The sequence below is a fragment of the Neoarthrinium moseri genome (assembly GCF_022829205.1).
Source record: "Neoarthrinium moseri strain CBS 164.80 chromosome Unknown scaffold33_Wmoseri_CBS_16480, whole genome shotgun sequence".
Lineage (NCBI taxonomy): Eukaryota > Fungi > Ascomycota > Sordariomycetes > Amphisphaeriales > Apiosporaceae > Neoarthrinium > Neoarthrinium moseri.
This window is the reverse complement of record NW_026055147.1, coordinates 58,131-77,295: the sequence shown is the minus strand read 5'-3', so window position 1 is coordinate 77,295 and position 19,165 is coordinate 58,131. Positions and strand designations below refer to the sequence as shown.

Here is a 19,165-nt window from a genome sequence, read left to right as displayed (position 1 = left end):
AGATCAACTGCACGCACTCTGGATTCCCCCGGAAGCCTTCCAATTGCCACAATCCCAATCGCGCCAAGGCCGTGGCTACCTAGGTACCTGTCAAGGCCTCCAGGGCCTGCCCAGCTGTATCAGCCTGAAGCGGGATGCACTAGAGCGCCAACTGGTCGCCCAACTACCAACCACTAACCCAGACCCAGGCTGCCAGGGTGCCCAGTCAGGCCAGTTGCTGTGTTGACTGCCCAACTTATTACAGTAACTACCAGCTTACCTAGTACCCAGCCAGGGTGTAACTGCCAACCGAGGCGCCTCTGGTTGGTCCGTGCGCCATGGTCGCGTGCTGCGTGTCTGTCTGGCCCTTTGTCTGGTTTGCCTCGACCGACACAAGAGGACCGCCTATTTCAATGCTGGACATAACCAAGTGCAGAGGGAATCATTTCTTACACACATTCAGGATGATACCTTAAGCGGATGATGCATCGTATCATCAAGTAGGTAGCATAAAAAGATTATGTATTTGTAATATGGCACACATTACCGAGTACCTATCTAAACACGCGAACTTTGCAAAACGCCAGAGGTAATGCCCATTCTTCCCCGAGCTGGGCCGGGCCGGCATTCCAAGCAACTTTTTCTTCTCCAGGTTCTCCCGTCTTTCTCCCACGTCCGGGCATCTCCATCTCCACTTGTCTTGGTGTCCTGTAGACACGGACACAAAAGACAACGGGTGACGCCAGGTCCGGAGATGGAATGCATGCTTCTGTGTACAGATCGTGGCAGCCGCACCATGGCCGCCGCCGCCGCCGCCCTCGCCCTCAAATATACAGTGGCCCGCTCTACCGCCTCGAGAAGCAGCACATGAGACCGGTCTTACCGAGGAACCACAAGCAGCCGATGAAGCGGACAAACGCGAGACACGCTGTTGCGATAAGCAGGAACTGGAAGAAGGCCGCCGTTCTGGTCGACGTGGTTTGCTGCATGCCGTTAGTGTCCATGGCCCCAGTAACAAAAAAGGGCTTGCGAAACTTACCCCGATGCCAAAGTTGTTGAAGCTGTCGCTGGTAAGCGCCACCACAAGCAGCGCGTTCGAGAAGATCCACGCCAGGACCAGCGACGTTCTGAACGACTTGTACGAGTCCTCCAGGTCCTTGACCTCGACCTCCTCTTCCTCCTTGAACGGGGCCAGCGCGCGCTTGACCGTCGATTCGAACTGGCTATCAATATCCTCTTGCGGCTTCTCAATCTCCTCAATGGCGGCTTCGTCCTTGTCTGTCTTGACCACTTGCGCCGACGGCAGTGCGTCTGCCTTGTCCGATCCCTTGGTACCCCACGACACGTCGTGCCAGTTGTTGAAGGCGTAGACCATCAGAATGTTGATGTACGTCGACATCAACACCAGGTAAGACGGGAACGAGTGCAACATGTGCCACGGGTCCAGGTACAGGAACGACGCCACGTAGTAGAGACCAAAGGTGGCAACCAGCGCAAGCAGGATGATGGCCACCTGCGAGCGTCCCGTCAGGAGCTGCGACAGATCGTCACCAATGTTGATGTTCGGGTTGGTCAAGAAGGCGTTGATAACCAGGTAGAAGGACAGGATGAGCAGGTACAGCTGGATGAAACCGAACAGGGCGAACGACAGGATGTACTGCCACTTCGAACCCTTGGGACGGTTACCAAGAGCGAGCACGAACTGCATGATGATGAAGGCCAGGTAGAGATACTTGAGCACCAGGTTGACAATGGGCGTCGCCGTGTCACCAAAGGGCCAACCGTGGCGCTCGTTGGTGGTCGGGCCAGGAGCCGTGGGGGTGCCGACCAGGTCCATGATGACCGTTGTTGTCAGGTAGTAGGAAGCCAGAGAGAACCAGGTGAATGCGACTTGCACGATGTTGTAGATGAGCTGGATGTGGAGGAAGAACATGCGCACGATGTTGTGGCCACTCTTGTACATACGCCCGAAGTGCATGAGCGAGTAGAGAGAGGCGGCAAAGGATCCGTTGAGCCATCTACGACGCTGACTGATGAACTCGGGGGCTCCCTCGGGCACATCGGTCTCACCCTTGGCAGCCTTGATATATGTTAGGTGCCACTTGGAACCGGCCTTGGCGACCAGCTCGAAACACAAGATACGATCCTCGGCCAAGAACATGTTCTTCTTGAAAATGTTCATGCCCTCGATACCCTTCTTGCCGAGAATCTTGGAGAGCGTGTGATCACCGTGGAAGTACTGCTCCAGGGGCCGGCCCATGATGGCACGGAATCGGTAGGCAGAGAAAGCACCGGGCAACACACTGACGTACCCGAAAGAGCTCTCGAGCGGCTTGTCCAGGATGTTGGAGATCTTGTACTCGAAGTTCTGGACAGCCACCAGAGGGTTCAGGAGCTTCTTGCCTCCCTTGCCCAACATGGCGTGAATTTCACCACAAGCACCGCCAAGGTCCTTGTCGTTGTAGAAACCTTCCCAGAGGGCCAGCAGCGACTTGGATCCGGGCTTGGTACCGGCATCGAGCAGGATGCACACCTCGGGGTTCAGGATTCGGCCAAAGGCGTTGAACAGCCAACGGTGAGAGTTGATCTTCTTGGTGTTCTTCTGCTTCAGACAGAAGATCATCTGCACGGGTGGCAGGGTCTGAGGGCTGTCGTCGGTGGGCCGGATGAGCTGCTGGTTCGGCGTCACCGACAGCTGGGTGGTGTACTCGAAGATGTGGGCTACGGTCTCCTTGCCGTTGACGTCCTTCTTGACGACACCGTCCTGGTACACACCAATGGTAGCCAGCACGTCCAAACCCTCCTTGTCCGCCTTGTCAATACCATCAAAGACCATGCAGACGACGATCTTCTGCCAGGCCGGGCCACCCTTGTTCCAGAAAGTCGATTTCTTCAGGTTGACAATGTCGCGAATGTTCTGCATGACACCGTGCAGCGTACGCGACAGAAGCACCTTGTCCTCGTTGTAGTAGGTGATGGCAATCAGGAGCTCCGTATGTCTGTTATACATTCTTGGCCGCAGGTCGTAGCCATTCTTGAGGGTGAAGTCATTGGGGTCGCAAGTTGCGGCCGTGTAGCGCATGTTGGTGAACTCGCCGGTGCCGCCCTCGACGTCTCTGTACTTGGGCTGGACGGCATTTCTGATGGCGCTGGGCACGGGGTAGTCAATGCTGAGAACGGAACCCTGGACAAGCTTGACCTTTCGGGTCTGGTATCGCTTCAAGCCACCACCAACACCGGCGCCAGCACCGGGGCCACCGGGCTGCTGGCGGCGCACCCAGGCGTCATCGCCATCGACGGTCGATGCGGGCCGGCCGTAGCCGAAGCCGCCATCCTCGTGGCCGCCGACGGAGTAGGCACCTCCTTGGCCGGCGTACTCCTGGCTGTACTGGCCGGGAAGGGGGGTCTGAGAGGCACCAGGTGCGTACGACTCGGTCAGACTGTAGGCTGACACGGGCCGGGCAGGAGGAGTGCCGGTTCCCAGGCGGTCTTGGTCATATTGGTACGGGGCTTGGCCCAGGAGATGGCGCTGGGTCTCATCGTCGTCCTGCTCCTGGGGAGGCAAGTGGTACTGGAGTCAGGGGCCTTTGTTAGGGTGATGCATCACAAGAATCAAGGGTGCGGAAGGGGATGCTTACGCTGCTCCCGCCGGGCATGTCCTGGAGCTGGTGGCCGTTGTTATACGGGTCGTTCCCGTGGCCGCCGTTGTAAGCCATGGTTGCGGCAGCGGCACGGATCGCGCGTCTGGCGAACTACAAGGGGAGAGAACGATTGACTGGGTGGGTGCAACTGTCGGACGCCGGGCAATGGGCAGTCGACGATGGTCGTTGGTGGTAGGTGAAAGGGCAAAAAAAAAAAAAAGTCGAAGCTGGCGAGTGAGACCAAAGCAAGGCTAAGATCCAGGGGCTGGCAGCTCAAGCTTGACCCCCGGCAAGAGACAAAGAAGGTTTGGGCCTGAATAAGGAACGCGGCCTGTTTGCAGGACCGTCGCGGCGATGAAAGAATGCAACAAGGTGCTCAGACGTGATGAATCACACCCAAAGCACTGCAGCGATAAGTAGTTTGCTGATGGCAAGATCAGGAACCAGAGATGCAAAAGGGGAGGGTCTTGGTGAGAGGGTGCTGTGCTCGTATTTTTTTCAGGGTTGCGGGATGGATCAGCAAGACCCCCCGGGATCCAAATTGTCTTGGTTTCTTAGTTTAAAGCGCGGTACAGGACAGGACCGCCTAATGGGAAACCGACTGGAGCTTGCACAGCGCACCCTGCCTGGCCTCCAGCCTGTCGCCCTGTTTTCTTCTTTCCCCTTCGCTCCTTAAGTTAACTACACGGTGGTAGGCACAGCAGTTACTGCGTACGTGCGGGCAAGGAGAAACGCTCTACATGGAACCGCACGCCTCCCGTGGCTTAGCAGCAGCTCCAATCGTCAACTGCACGCGCAGTCGCCCGTCCGGCGCGCGCGATTCCAGGTTTCGAGCGGCGGCCAGCGTCGCATTTCGCTACCTGCCTGGCTAACCTAGCGCTGCGAAACCCGCCCACGCGCCACGCCCGCTGCCAACAACCACCTGGCCACCTCCCCCAGTGTCTCACGGCTAGGGAAACGTGCGCTACGTCACTCACCCGCGCCCCCTTTTCGTCCCAGCCCTTGGCCAATGACGCATGAATCCTCGGCTGCAGTTGGCTGTCATGCTGGCTGCTCGGACTGCTTGCTCGTCGCTTTCGCGTGAATGGCATCACATCAGACTCGTCTCGTCGCCAGAGTCACCGGCGGTCTGCCCGAAATCTTCTCCACGGAAGCTGACAGGATCCTGCAAGCTCCTTGCTTTACAGCCCCAACACTAACAAAGCAAAACCGCTACATGGTACAGCAGGTGCCATGCTGCCTGTCGCGCCCATCAGGTACCGTGGGCTGAGACTTTCGGCTGCCTCTCCACCACTGAATCGTAGACACAATTGAGAAGGCCGGATCCGCCATGCTGACTAGCCCCGAAGAGGCCTAGCCTGAAACGGCGTCTCCAGCTTTCTCCAAGACTTTCAGATCATGGACAATGCAAACCAGCTTGTCACAAACTGGCCTGCATCCCCGTTTTTCCGTACGTCTCTCGGCCTCCCTCCCGCCCCTGGTATCGTCTTCTAGGCTGGCCAAGTTCGCCTGCGCATGTCCGCAGATCTCGCCCAGAAGAACTAGCTGTCCCGAAGACCGTCCACGGGTTGCCGCATCAGCAATTAACACGGCAGATTGGATCGCTGGGAAACGACCAAAAATAGCATTCGTATGGCGGCGGCAGTGGGGCCAGCCCCCAGCTTGGTGAGGCGGTGCAGCTTCACGGCAGCCCCATAAATCATGTTACGACTACCGCTACCAATCTCTTCACACGGGCCACGCACTCCTCCTGCCAGAGCTTTGTCTACACAGTAGCAGCCCCAGGTGGCATCTCGAGCCACAGCCCAGCCAACCACCAACATGATACTCCATAGTTATGAGGGACCGGTAAGAGTCTCACGTTTAGTTGCGCGGCGAAACACCGCTTGCCAAACGAAGCTCAGCAAAGCAGACCCATCCTGCGTCTTAAAAACTTCCGAGGACAGATTTGTTTTGAACCGTGCTACCTAGACTGCCAAAGCCTCGGGTCTTCCCTGTGTTATCGTTTGCGTACATCTGTGGCCTTCCGAAGGTCCCACGGCGTCAACCTTGTCGAATATCTTGTGCTCGCACCGTGACTTGCTGGTCTCGAGCTATCTTTTCATACCGCCGAAGGACAATCCACGTACCATTGGCGTGGAATAACTCGGATGGCATCAAGTATCGCAGCAAGGTCATCTCCTTATGGGTCTTCGAGATAAAGTATATCTGGAAGCTGTCTTACGGCTTTGGACGCGTTTGAGGCGGCAAGATCAAGCCGATTGACTTGGGTGGTACGGTATAGCTTCCTAGCCCACGGACGGCACGCATTCCGTGGATATCGTCTGCTTTAGGCTGAAGTTCAGTATATCTTCCAGTCACTGTGGCGCGACCAACTTCAGATGATATCTTGGCATGAAGAGCCGCCAGGCAGTTTCTCACAGTGGGTTCATCCCAGTTGATCTGGCCGTAATTTGAGAATGTTCTATCTTGCACACATTCTCGGGTTGGGACACAATCCTAACCATGGTGTTCGGGGTGCGCCAAGTGCGCGCTGTCAACTGGCTCCCACATTCCCGTCAGGTAGGAGCTTTCTGAAGGGGTACTATCTTCCAAGGACACAGCTAAACCGCCAGGGACCATGCACATTGTTGGAAACAAGACTGTGTTTAAAAATTACGTGAGACGCCAGCATAAACCCCCGCCTCCTCCTTGCCTTGTCTCCCAGGTACAGTCGGGTGCGCGGTATAGCATTCAAACTCCGGGGGTTCAGGACGTCGCCTACAGCAGGAATGAAATCGGCCTTTATTCCGGCCCCGGTAGTCGTCACCTGCAGTCAAGATATTCGGTCCTTCGATGCAAAGGGCCGCGTCCGCTCCACGATAAACGCGTAGTGCTGTGCATCATGTCGGCAACGTCAAGAGCTGCCTGAATGGGACTTAGCAAGCCGGCGGCGAAAGCCCTGGGGTGGTGCCCGGGCAATTAATGCCGTGAGCGTTCCCAGGCGGGGTTCCGTGGATTCGTCCGAGAGCCTTAAATTAAGTTGGCAGCTGCGCCAAGCCAGAGGTCGCCATTGTCGCGCATCGTTCAACTTACCATAATGCCGGGCAGGGGCGGCAAGATGGAAACATGTTTATTGCCAGGACACCATCCAGCCATGGCCAAATGCCGTGAGCCAGATACCCTGCGCATCGCTGAAGCATCTGGTCTGAGTCTAATGGGAGGTGAGCCGCGATTTCTTGGTCGATTCGGCCAGAACGGTCTTGGGTCTGTCGATCATTGCAGCCCACGTTCTCTCGTCCAACCTGCATGCTAAGGGCGGCACAAGACCTGGAGCGGCGGGTAAACTATCGAGCCTCGCTCTCCTATATCCACGCCCATCGTGGGGTGTTTGTCCCACAGAGAGAGGTGAGAGTGGCTCCGGGCTTCCCTTGCAGGGCGAGACGGCTGCCTAGGGTCACAGCCTGGGGTTGCAGCAGTGCAGCTCAGCCCACGGAGGGATTGAGGGAGTTGCTCTCAAAATGGACGGGCAGACAGGGGCCCTTCCTAGCGTCTCCTATAACGAGCGAATAGAAGCCCAAGATGATCGTCCTGGCCGTTTCGCTAAAGTGCCCGGGGGGCACCCGCAATTTTGCGTCCCTCGTTCCTAGCCCGCTCCTCCCCGTTCTATTGTGTCCCCAGTCTCGTCTCATTGTCGACTGGCTCGCCGCCAGCCCAGAGCGAGTGAACTGTTCTCCATTCTCCTTCTTCGATCGCACACAGCCTGCATCACCACGCCCGACGACACGACAAGATCTCGCCTCGCCCGTCGCGTTTGATACTCGATGTTGTCCATGACGTCCATGTCATAGAGCAACCCATTTGATTTACTTGTCACCCCCTGGAGCTAGTCTCTCTGTCACTCGTTTTCCCTCCTTTGCTTCTCTTGCGACCTGCGTCGAAACGTTTCATTCACGCAACCGCCATTCACGACGATACCTTCTATCGCCATCCCTTTTCTCGGTCTACCGGAGTGCTTGCCGTCTCACGATCAACCCGGCCCTCGAACTCACCATCTATACTTGATCCTTATCGGAAGAATTGCCGGTCGGCCATCAATTGAAAGCAACCTCAAGCATCGAGATCTACAAACGTCGATATACGTCGATCTCAGCCTCCGCAAACCTTCATCGGTCGTCGATCTATCGAGGCCACTTGTCGTAAAACAACAACTTCGCGTCCTCTTCGTTGCGACTGTTCGTCGGCAGTCGCATTCAATCATGTCGCGCAATGTTGGGCTTGCCTCTGGTAGGATTGCCTCCTGTTCCCACGACCCTGGACTTTCTTATCACTAACATGTATCGATAGAAGGCTTTGCGTCCCTATTTGCCAGACAAAACGGCTGCGTGCAATGTGGAAATGAACAGTTGTCGTGTCCAGCTTCGTGCCCCGACGGCACGTCTTGCTCTTTCACATCGCGGAGCTGCACAGAATGCCCCAAGGCCTACTGTGCCGCAGATCCAACATCGTCGTCATCAGATTCAACCCCAGCAGTTAGTAGCGGGCCAAACGTCGGAGCCATCGCGGGTGGCGTGATAGGGGGATTAGCAGTCATCGGCATTGTCACATACCTGGTCTGGAGGTTCTGCATAAAGACCAGGAGAGCACCATACGAGGACGAGGCGTGGGCACAAGACGGACCGCGATCGAAGGAAGGCACAGAGGCTGACTGGGCATCGAGGCACTCGGCGCGACAATCGACCCATTCTGTCCACTCTCTGGCTTCTACTGTTCTCACGCGGGCGTCCAACATCATTCAAATCGCTTACATCCCCGGCGTCACCAACAGAGCCACACCAACGTCGCCAACGCTTCTGGTGCCTCCTGTTCCTCCTATCCCGTTGGCCCTGTCAGATGCTGGAAGCCCGTCGCCATATGAGGAACAGCACTTCTTCGTGCCCGGCAACCTGCGGGACTCCTCGTACTCTGGCATCTCGGGCTACACCGACCGGACGTCTTATGCCCGAACCTCTTATGCACCACGATCAAGTGTTGCATCAACTATCTATGGCAAGAATGCCGTTGTGTCCCCCATGCCTGCACAGAAGGGCACTCTTTTGAAGCCCTCGCTGGTGAGCGTCAAGTCGAAGGGCGCCAGCAGCGGGAGCTTGACTCCTCCGGTGCCAGCAGTTGACTACGACAAGTATGAACAACCACTTCCCTCTCCGGCATTCAGCATCGGGGCTACATTTTTCAAGAACGCAAGCGCATCCACGGCTACAGCCATGCGCCCACAAGTTGTCCGTGTGGGTAGCGGCAATGCGGTCAAGACCGTTGATGTAAAGAAGACATCACCCACAGTATCCATATCCGAGACGTCAGAAGGGCCCGAACCCTTGGTCCAACTGCGCGACTCCAAGGCTGTGAGGGACTCAAATGCCATTACACCCATTGCCGACACGCCAATGGATGAGCAGAGCCCCTTTTCTGACCCACCAACCCGGAGAGCCTCGGGCCACAAGAGCTCTAACAGCTTGGGCGCCGTGATAGAGGAAGCAACAAGGCGGGCGGCAGCGGGTAGCAGGACAAGTTCCAACTCGTCCGCCGTGCGTGAAAGCAGCCCATTCGGAGACGAGCACGCAATGAGGGATTAGGTATCCCTCCACTTTAGGAGCCCTCCCCTGTGGGCAAGCTGCTAACCCCTCGCTTCCCTACGGGGCTCTTCAAAGGGTATCTCCCTAGTGATCTTCTATTCTAGTATCTACTTTCGTCCAATAGATTTATTGTTTACCCCAAGGGACCTCGCGACGCTGTCCGAGGTCCCTCAGCGACTACCCCTTAGGTCGCCACCCCGACTGCTACTTTCATATCTACTTTATATCTCTATTTGGGCAAGGAGCTGGGCAGGCACGGCGTCTTTTTGGCTACTGGATGACGCAAAAGAAACGGGGGTTCACCACCCCCGCGGCGGACTCAGCCTACGACTGATGGGAAGTTCTTGCTGATCACGTCTTTCAACTGCGGCACTCTTATCTTCTGTGTTGGATTTTATGTATGTGGCCTCCCCTTGGAAGGGGGGCCTTTAGAGATGAAAATGAGATGTGTTGATGATATATACATTTCCCCTTTACTGTGATCCTCCGAACTGCCGGGAACATTTGTTGAGTGCCGCGCCAATCCGACCAATATTGCTGTGTTCCTGCGTGCTACGAATGGTAATGCTCCAGTATAGGGTGCAAGATTGATATAGTAACAGCCTAATAATTCTATGCAATCGGGCATGAGATTCGCGCTTCTGCATACACTATTAAAAGTGGGGCCATTTTCACCACCAGCTAATGCCAGTATTCACTTGGCCAATCGAGCTCTTCAAGGGTTCGGTATTTCCCATCGGTCTCGCCAAGATCATCTCTAAAGACTGCCAGCTGCGCTTCTATGCGGAACATTGGCATCTTTGCGCAAACAACACCAATCTGCTAAGAGATCGTAAAAGTTACTGGCACAGAGTCTGTGTCGACTACCTCGTAGCGAGTTGTACTCAGAATCTACAACACGTTGACTTGGTCTGCCCACGTCGCGCTAAAGCTTCTGACAGAGGAGTTACACGCGACATGCTTCCGATCTAAACTACTCACGTCTGCAAGCCCAGAGCCTGCTTCGTTACGCGAGGACTTCTAGCAAGGATAGTGATAGACTGCCTGGTAATACCGCAGCGGCTACGGACATGCAGCGGGCTTCATGTGTCATGTTCCAAAAGGCGAGGTCGTTTCGCCGTCCCTATTGCGCACTCTTCGTGGTGAGAATCACTGATTTCAGCCAAAACAGGCAAATGGATTCAATGGTTCTCGAGATCTAGAGGCGATATGTAGCTGGTCTACCAAGGTACGTATGCTCTTTTCAGACCGGCGTTCCTCTTATATCAGTTAGTGACATCAAATTACGAATTGTTATAAGCGCTCGGATCCATCCCATCAACGAAACGAAATCGATAATAACATCATCCTGGCGGTGCGAATACTCACCTCACCAGGACAAGCACGGGGCAGGAAGTTTTCTCTCCGGGTCACATCATTATCGGAACCTCACCGTACTAGTGACTCTTGTCGTGTGATGAGGCTGTAAACCATACTCGTTGCAGGACAGATTTGCACACATGGCCAATCTTCTCGAAACTTGAGAGGGTCCATGACGATGCTGCAGCTCGCGACTTTCTCAACATCATTGCACCATAAGAGCTAGAAAGTCCTGGGAAACAATCAACGAAGATCAGATCTTGAAAGTGCGAGGGAATTTCCTATGGCAATCTAAGAGTCTCGAGATCAGAGGGAGTGTTGTGTGCCAAGATGCCTGGACTCCCCGATCTGCTCAACAATCGCGATGGCAATGCGCTGCCTATTGCAATGTCTTTGCTACGAAACCTGCCCCCCACGCTATCGCTAACTTTCCAAGCTGGCTGCAGAGTAGATATGACAATGGCAAATGAGATCGAACGACCGGCATCGCCATGGACTCCCGAGACGTGTGAAAGGCGCCACCCGTAGCCAGAACCATCTGCTCGGGATCATGGCATCGACTGGGTCTAGCCTCATGCACTTTCTTCACAGGGACGACTAGATGTCGCGTGAGCAGCCTACAGTAAGACCCGGGAAGTGGTCCGGTTGCGTGGCCTGGGAGAGGCAACACTTCGGGCATGGCCGTGATTGGTACAGTGAAGCGAGTATCGCGTGAGGGATGTGTCTTGAAAGAACCGAATCAGGCAAGGCAATACAGTTCTAGGTACTACTATTGCTCAGCCGCTTTACATCTTATAGGCGCCGTGACTGTGAGGCGTATATTCGCCATTTCAAGTAGTGTTGACGACATCGTCTAGCGCGTCCAGCCGCAGCCCTATTCAGATTGCACCGTAGATTTGTCTTAGTTGACAGCAACCCGGTCTCTTAAGCGACGTCTAGATCGATCTTGTATTTGCTTTTGTTTGAATGAAAGTTGAATATCGGCGGAAAACTGGACTAAAAATTTCCAGGCGAGATGGGGGTTAACATCATGGTATCCCGCTTGAAAATACCGCGCGAGCATGATGATCACAAGGACTTGTTATATATTTGGTGAGATCCGTTCTACGTATGAAGAGAGAAGATTCTATTATGAAGAATTTTAGTTACCAAACAGCCTTGCTTACAGCTTGACAACTGAGATCATTGTGGCAATGGCGCCCGGCAAGATTCTGGCCAAAGCGTTTGGCATTGATACGGAGTATCGTGCAAAGAGGGAGCCAACGGAGACTATCCAATCAGCTGCAGCATCGGTCGAACATTTGCACCCTTATGTTGAACAAGATGTAACAGTGAAGGAATGGCTTCAAGAGATGGCCCCTACAAGGTCAGGTGTTGCCCATTACTTCAAAAGCCTGTTCCCCTTCTGGTCTTGGATCTTTCACTATAACATCACGTGGCTTTTTGGAGATGTCATTGCTGGTAAGCCAAATTGAATCAAGAAGGAAACAAAATCGCTAATAAGCTCAGGGGTCACCGTCGGCTTTGTCGTTATCCCACAGGGCATGGCGTATGCCATACTTGCAGGCCTCGCACCACAGTATGGACTCTACACTTCATTTGTCGGATTCCTCTTATACTGGGCATTCGCAACCTCCAAAGACATTACCATTGGAACAGTTGCTGTCATGTCGACATTGGTCGGCAACATCATTCTGCGGGTTCGCGACGTTCATCCGGAGTTTGCACCGGAGCAGATTGCGAGAGGATTGGCCGTGATATCGGGGGCGATCCTCCTGTTCCTTGGGCTCACCCGTCTCGGATGGATAGTCGAGTTCATCCCGTTGGTAGCTATTACTTCGTTCATGACAGGCGCCGCGTTCAACATTGCCGTCGGCCAGGTTCCCGGTCTGCTAGGTATCAGTGGCATCAACACGCGAGAATCGACCTACAAGGTCATCATCAATACCCTCAAGGGTCTCCCCACTGCCAAGCTCGATGCTGCTATGGGATTGTCTGCCCTGTTCTTGCTTTATCTGATTAGGTTCTTCTGCGACTTTATGTCAAAGAGACAGCCTAACAAGAAGAAGCTATGGTTCTTCCTGTCGACCCTTCGGATGGCTTTCGTCATCATCCTCTATATTCTTATTAGCTTCCTTGTCAACCGTACGGTTACAGATGCAACAAAAGCCAAGTTCAAGATTCTTGGCACAGTACCCAGTGGTGAGTACATTCAAGCAGGTTGAACGGTATCAGAGAACTCTAACCCAGTGAAAAGGTTTCCAAGTTCACGGCGCTCCAGATATTACTACGAGTCTGCTGTCAGCAATCGCACCCGACATTCCTACGACTATCATTGTCTTGCTCATTGAGCACATTTCAATTTCCAAGTCGTTCGGGCGGATCAACAACTACACGATCAACCCTTCACAAGAACTAGTCGCTATAGGCTTCACCAACATTCTGGGGCCATTCCTCGGAGCATATCCGGCCACTGGGTCCTTTTCGCGAACTGCAATCAAGTCCAAAGCTGGAGTTCGCACCCCACTTGCCGGTATCTTTACTGCGATTATTGTTCTTTTGGCACTCTACGCGCTTACTTCCGTGTTCTTCTTTATACCGTCAGCTAGTCTGGCAGGTATTATTATCCACGCTGTCGGAGACTTGATCACTCCACTCAACGTGGTTTACCAGTTCTGGCAAGTGTCGCCAATTGATGTCTTCATCTTTTTGGGTGGAGTCCTTATCATCATCTTCACTGAGATCGAGACGGGCATCTACTTCACGATGCTCGCATCAGTTGCACTCCTGTTGCTGCGTCTTGCACTGTCAAGAGGCAGTGTTCTAGGCGAGGCTAAGACTTACCGCGTGACCAAGGACACATATCGTGATGGCGATCATGGAAACGGAAAGGAGAGAGGAGCGTTCATTCCTTTCGACAGATCCGATGGTTCGAACCCCACCGTCAACGTCCAATCTCCGTATCCGGGTGTGATTGTGTATCGATTCAATGAGAACTTCAACTACACCAACTCCGGCAGACTTATGGATGAACTGACCGCATACGTTCAACACTACACACGGCCCACGGAACTGGATGTCAACCAGAAACTCGGTGTAAGTTGACTGCATAGTTTACAATGGGGGGAATCGTATGTTAACTTCTCTCCCAGGACCGTCCATGGAATAACCCGGGGCCACGACGTGGACAGAAGATCGACCTGAACGATAGCCGGCCGACCCTACGCGCAGTCATTCTCGACTGCTCCGCCATCAATCATGTTGACACAACCTCCGTCCAAGCTTTGATCGACACCCGCAACCAATTGGACCGACATGCTTATCCTGAGCCTGTCGAGTGGCACTTAGCCAACGTCAAGAACCGTTGGTCCCGCCGGGCATTTTCTGCAGGTGGTTTCGGATACCCTAGCCACTTGGTGCTCGAAGCCAACCCACAGTGGAAGCCTATCTACAGTGTTGCCACGATGGATAGCTCCAGCGACTTCCACAAGCAGTCGGCCATAGTCGCTAGCAAGGACCTCGAGTCCGTCGCGGAAGATATTGATCGTATTTCCTCGCGCTCCGGTGGAGCTATAGGGTCGAAGATTAAGGCTGGCGGAACCCCAGGGAACCTTTCTCCTATTTACGGCATCAATCGCCCGTTCTTCCACCTCGACGTTGCGACAGCGGTAGAAAGTGTTATCGCTAACATTGAGGCCGAAGGTCCTCGTAAGCGTGCTGCGATCTGAGGTACTGTCATACTCTGGCAGCTTGCATACCTTATCCGAAGCACAGCAACTGAGGCGGTTTGTTAATATCAGGGACACAATGGGAGGTTTACAGTAGAAGGGCATGTAATTACGTCTTAAATCAATCTTGCAATCGGCCTTTGTGATCTCGAGGCAAGCCAAGTCTAGTTCAGTGATGGATCATGCAATCTCACCTCGGTCTGAAACCTCATCTATGGCTATGCACATTAATCAAGAATTCTGACTTCTGGCCAGGACAAAGCTAACGACGGTTTCGCCAGAAGTCAAATAACATTCCATTATATAAGTTCTGGCCTCGACAGTTTTGGTCTTTCTCACACCTTGACTCTAGTCATTGCTCGTTCTGATGGCTACGAGCACAAAATGATCATGCGCTGGAAATGTAAGCTCGTGGTCCGCATGTGGAGTGACTACGCATACCAGCTGCAGGTAACGGGCGAATCCATTGGCGCGTCGCGAAAATCCTCGCGGAATTCCTTAAGAGTATACCGGTCATGAATGACGCATACTGATGTTCTTGGTTCCCCCCGAACTAAGGAATCCACAGATTCTTGACTGTTGTTTACTCACTACAAGTATGTAATCGGCGTTGTGGGGTCTGACCTCCAGTAGGATCGCTGCATGCTAGCGAAGTTTGCATTAGCATCACGCGGGGAAGAAGCCCATCTTGCGGAGGAAACTACTCCATATAAGCGCATAGTGGTCTTCCGCCCTGAGGTCATCTGCACTCCGCCCCTACTCCGACATTTATGGTGGGGCTATGAAGGTTTACCTCGCATGTGCTAGGAGTGCGGTGCCAAGTTGTTGGGATCGCACATAGGACCGTGAGAAACGCCGCCGCTCGTTCGCAGCTTGCCCATAATTACGGCACGATTCCTCAAAGAAGCATCGCGGCAAGCCGGACAGGCCTTGAGGATAACCTTTCCTGCAGGATCCGTAGAAAGGTAGCGGCGGGGCATGCTCGCCGGGGAGCTGCCCCGAGGCAGGGCCGAATGAACGCCAGCTTGGCACGTTGACCCGGATAGGATGGTGCATTAGAAGACCGACCCTGCTAGTATACTGCATGTATGTAGTATGACTCCGCGACAATGGGATCATCTGGTGGAGAAAACTTGGGGTAACTAATGCGGGGGTCCGCGAAGAACATCTGTGGCTCACGATGCATTCCTGGAAAGCTGTGAGTTTATATTAAAGAAATGATTACCGTCATCTCGCAAGGTGCTATCCGAAGTAACAGCATTCCCTGGACTCTCTACTTCGCCGAATGTCACCGTAATGGCAGGCATACTCCTCTTCCTCCCCTTTGCGGTAACTGTAGTAGCAGGAGCAATCTTTCGAAGAGATTATCCCAGTAATGAGCCTCTCACAGCCTGTCCTGGATACAAAGCTTCCAATGTTCAGATCAGCTCGTCGGGACTCACTGCTGAGCTGACATTGGCTGGGCCAGCATGTGATGCGTACGGGACTGATTTAACGGATCTGACTCTGGAGGTCTCATACGATACTGGTGAGTCAATTCCCCGGAGATTCTAACCAACGCTGTTTGTTCTTATAATTAGGCGAAATTGACGGTCAAATGCTCACACTGGTCTAGAAACTCGCTTGCATGTCAAGATTCAAGATGTCTCAAACAACGTATACCAAATTCCCCAAAGTGTGTTCCCACGGCCACAGGTGGGAGGTTCCACAGCAGCCCAATCAGCCCTGGCCTTCAACTATACCGAAGAGCCTTTCTCATTCTCTATATCACGGTCCCAGAGTGGCGAGGTTCTCTTTGATACCTCCGCTGCCAACATGATCTTTGAGTCCCAGTATCTGCGCCTGCGAACCAAGCTCCCTGACAATCCATTCCTATATGGGTTGGGCGAGCATTCAGACCCGTTCCGGTTGAACACGACTGACTATATTCGAACTTTATGGTCTCAGGATTCTTATTCCGTTCCTGAAGGTTCCAATCTGTACGGTAACCATCCGGTTTACTTCGAGCAGCGCGAAAGTGGTAGCCACGGGGTCTTCTTCTTGAACTCCAACGGAATGGATGTTCTCATCAATAACACCGTGGACGAAGGCCAGTATCTCGAGTACAACACTCTCGGCGGCGTACTTGACTTCTACTTCATAGCTGGTCCATCACCGGTGGAGGCCGCACGACAGTACTCGGAAATTGTAGGTCTACCAGCGTTGCAGCCTTATTGGGGGTTAGGCTTCCGTGAGTGAAGACCCGAGTTTCAAAGCATCTTCTTCTAAAAGACTTGCTAACAGTCCAATTTAGATAATTGCCGGTAAGGTTTCCAACAACTTCCATTCTTGACGCTTCGCAGCTGCGTTCTGATCTCCATCTTCACTTTTCAATTCCGTCAACTAATATGGTAGAAACAAACAAGATACGGTTACCGCGATGCTTTCGACGTGGCAGAAGCCGTCTACAACTATAGCCAAGCCGGTTTGCCTTTAGAAACCATGTGGACAGATATCGTAAGTGCAATCTGTGCTCAATGGAGTCTCCATCTAGCCGTATACCGATATGAAGTTACAGGACTACATGTACCGCCGCAGGGTCTTCTCATTGGACCCCGATCGGTTTCCTCTTGAGAAGATGCGACAACTCGTTGATCATCTACATGCCAACGACCAGCACTACATCATAATGGTTGACCCTGCAGTGGCCTATCAAGATTTCCCTGGTACTCTTCAGCGCGGCATCGAGGATAACGTTTACATGCTACGTGGAAATGGTTCTGTATGGAAAGGGGTGGTATGGCCTGGGGTTACTGTTTTCCCAGATTGGTTTGCAGAAAACATCACATCTTTCTGGAATGGGGAGTTCGCCTCCTTTTTCTCTCCGGAGGAAGGCGTTGATATCGACGCTCTTTGGATTGACATGAACGAGTAAGTACACAGACGACTCGAGCTCAATTTTTCCTCGTGATCTCCTAGAAGTCATTTTAAGAAGATAAAGCTAACTTGTGTGTCTTTTCGACCTTCTAACTTTCCTTGCTACTTCCCATGCGAAGACCCAGACGCCTCGGCTATCGGCTATCCTCCCGAGCCACCCCCAGTACGAACACCACCACGCTCACTACCCGGTTGGCCCTGTGACTTCCAGCCAGAGGGAACTGATTGCCAACAATCAGAAGTTCTGTCTCGCGACACTCAGGCACTAGACACACGTAATGGTTTTTCTGGATCAGACGCTGACATTCGAATCTCAAAGCGTCAAGAAGGCCAACAGCAAGGTCTCCCTGACCGAGACTTGCTCTATCCCAAATACGCAATTCACAATAAAGCAGCCTACCAAGATGACTGGAACGCCGACAAGGGTGGTATTTCCAATAAGACTGTCAACACAGATTTGATCCACCAGAACGGGTTGGCTATGTATGATGTAAGTATGATCTTCAAGCACTTTGCGGATTTATATTAACTGTCACATAATAGACGCATAACCTATACGGATCAATGATGAGTGTCGCTTCTCGAGATGCCATGCTTGCAAGGAAACCAACGCTGCGACCACTCATCATTACACGATCGACTTTTGCCGGCGCGGGTACAACGGTCGGACATTGGCTAGGTGACAATTTATCGACGTGGTGGCACTACCGTTTGGCGATAAGAAGTATGGTCTCATTCGCCGCGCTATACCAAGTCCCAATGGTCGGGGCTGACGTAGTATGTATAATTGAATTTCTTTTTTCCCCTAGGCAAGCTCGGAGCTCTCAGGTCAAGTATATCAATGGCCACACCCCTTATGAAGGAGCACCCCTAGCACATGGACTGGACCAGGACAATCACTAACCTTTACGTTTTAGTGTGGATTCGGGTCGAAGTAAGTATTTACAAGATTCGTGCTACTTGGCATTTCGCGCGGCTACTGAGATATTGGCTCCTGGTGGAGTCTGGACGAGATTTTTCTGGACTTGAAATACGCGTAGCAATGGTCTGTATGAGACACGAGCTAACACTTCATGTGTTTTTAGTACTACAGAACAGTTGTGCGCGAGATGGGCTGCCCTTGGAGCCTTCGCCCCATTCTATCGCAACCATAACGAGCTGAGCAGCATCCCGCAAGAGTTCTACCGATGGGACTCAGTCGCGGCTGTTGCTAGGAAGTTTATTGGCATTCGCTATCAACTTCTGGACTACATGTACACTGCACTATATAGACAGACGGTGGACGGTACACCGAGTGTCAACCCCTTGTTCTTCATCTATCCTGAAGATCAAACAACTTGGGATCTGGAGCTGGAGTACTTTCTCGGTCCTGGTCTCTTGGTAGCTCCAGTCACCGAGGAAAACGCCACCAGCGTTGATGTCTACCTGCCTAAGGACATATTTTACGATTTCTATACACACGAGAAAGTTCAAGGAAACGGCGCGTCCATTACCCGCGACAACCAAACTTGGCTCGATCTTCCTCTGTACTACCGCGGAGGCGTCATTGTACCTCTTCGCGTCAACTCAACTATGACTACAACTGAGCTTCGAAAACAAGACTTTGAGATTATCGTGCCCGTAGGGGCTGACGGCACTGCTCAAGGCGAACTTTACCTCGATGATGGGGTCAGCCTCGTGCAAGATTGTGTCAGCTCAATTACTTTCAAGTTCGATGGGACTGTTCTGACGGCGGATGGCGAGTTCGGCTACGAAACTACTGTGAAGGTATCTAAGGTCACCGTCTTGGGGCTATCTGGCAGCACTGTCACTATCACAGTTGACAAGCTATTGACTGAGGCCTTCAGTGTCGAAATTTCTCAATAGCTGTCACATGAGAAATGTAGCATTATTGGCCACACAGAGGACCTACGGCTCGCTATGGAACAGC

General features: G+C 53.0%; 4 protein-coding genes across 4 annotated transcripts; 3 read left to right on the top strand and 1 right to left on the bottom strand.

Moving 5' to 3' along the window:
• Positions 1 to 824: 824 nt before the first annotated feature.
• Positions 825 to 3,695, bottom strand: JN550_008074 (uncharacterized protein; the record flags this gene model as incomplete). The annotated part of the gene is made up of 3 exons (XM_049319996.1): positions 825 to 962; positions 1,019 to 3,550; positions 3,618 to 3,695. 3 exons carry the CDS (start codon positions 3,693 to 3,695, stop codon positions 825 to 827), a joined length of 2,748 nt encoding a protein of 915 aa, XP_049169861.1.
• Positions 3,696 to 7,858: 4,163 nt separating this feature from the next.
• Positions 7,859 to 9,232, top strand: JN550_008073 (uncharacterized protein; the record flags this gene model as incomplete). Its single annotated transcript, XM_049319995.1, has 2 exons — positions 7,859 to 7,886; positions 7,947 to 9,232. 2 exons carry the CDS (start codon positions 7,859 to 7,861, stop codon positions 9,230 to 9,232), a joined length of 1,314 nt encoding a protein of 437 aa, XP_049169860.1.
• A 2,389-nt stretch (positions 9,233 to 11,621) lies between these two features.
• On the top strand, positions 11,622 to 14,319 carry JN550_008072 (uncharacterized protein; the record flags this gene model as incomplete). The annotated part of the gene is made up of 5 exons (XM_049319994.1): positions 11,622 to 11,683; positions 11,760 to 12,052; positions 12,101 to 12,793; positions 12,849 to 13,687; positions 13,744 to 14,319. The coding sequence occupies 5 exons, from the start codon at positions 11,622 to 11,624 to the stop codon at positions 14,317 to 14,319; spliced, it is 2,463 nt and encodes an 820-aa protein (XP_049169859.1).
• Positions 14,320 to 15,615: 1,296 nt separating this feature from the next.
• Positions 15,616 to 19,101, top strand: JN550_008071 (uncharacterized protein; the record flags this gene model as incomplete). Its single annotated transcript, XM_049319993.1, has 10 exons — positions 15,616 to 15,847; positions 15,935 to 16,549; positions 16,613 to 16,622; positions 16,725 to 16,815; positions 16,877 to 17,229; positions 17,355 to 17,398; positions 17,475 to 17,725; positions 17,779 to 18,012; positions 18,153 to 18,169; positions 18,321 to 19,101. The coding sequence occupies 10 exons, from the start codon at positions 15,616 to 15,618 to the stop codon at positions 19,099 to 19,101; spliced, it is 2,628 nt and encodes an 875-aa protein (XP_049169858.1).
• Positions 19,102 to 19,165: the final 64 nt, after the last annotated feature.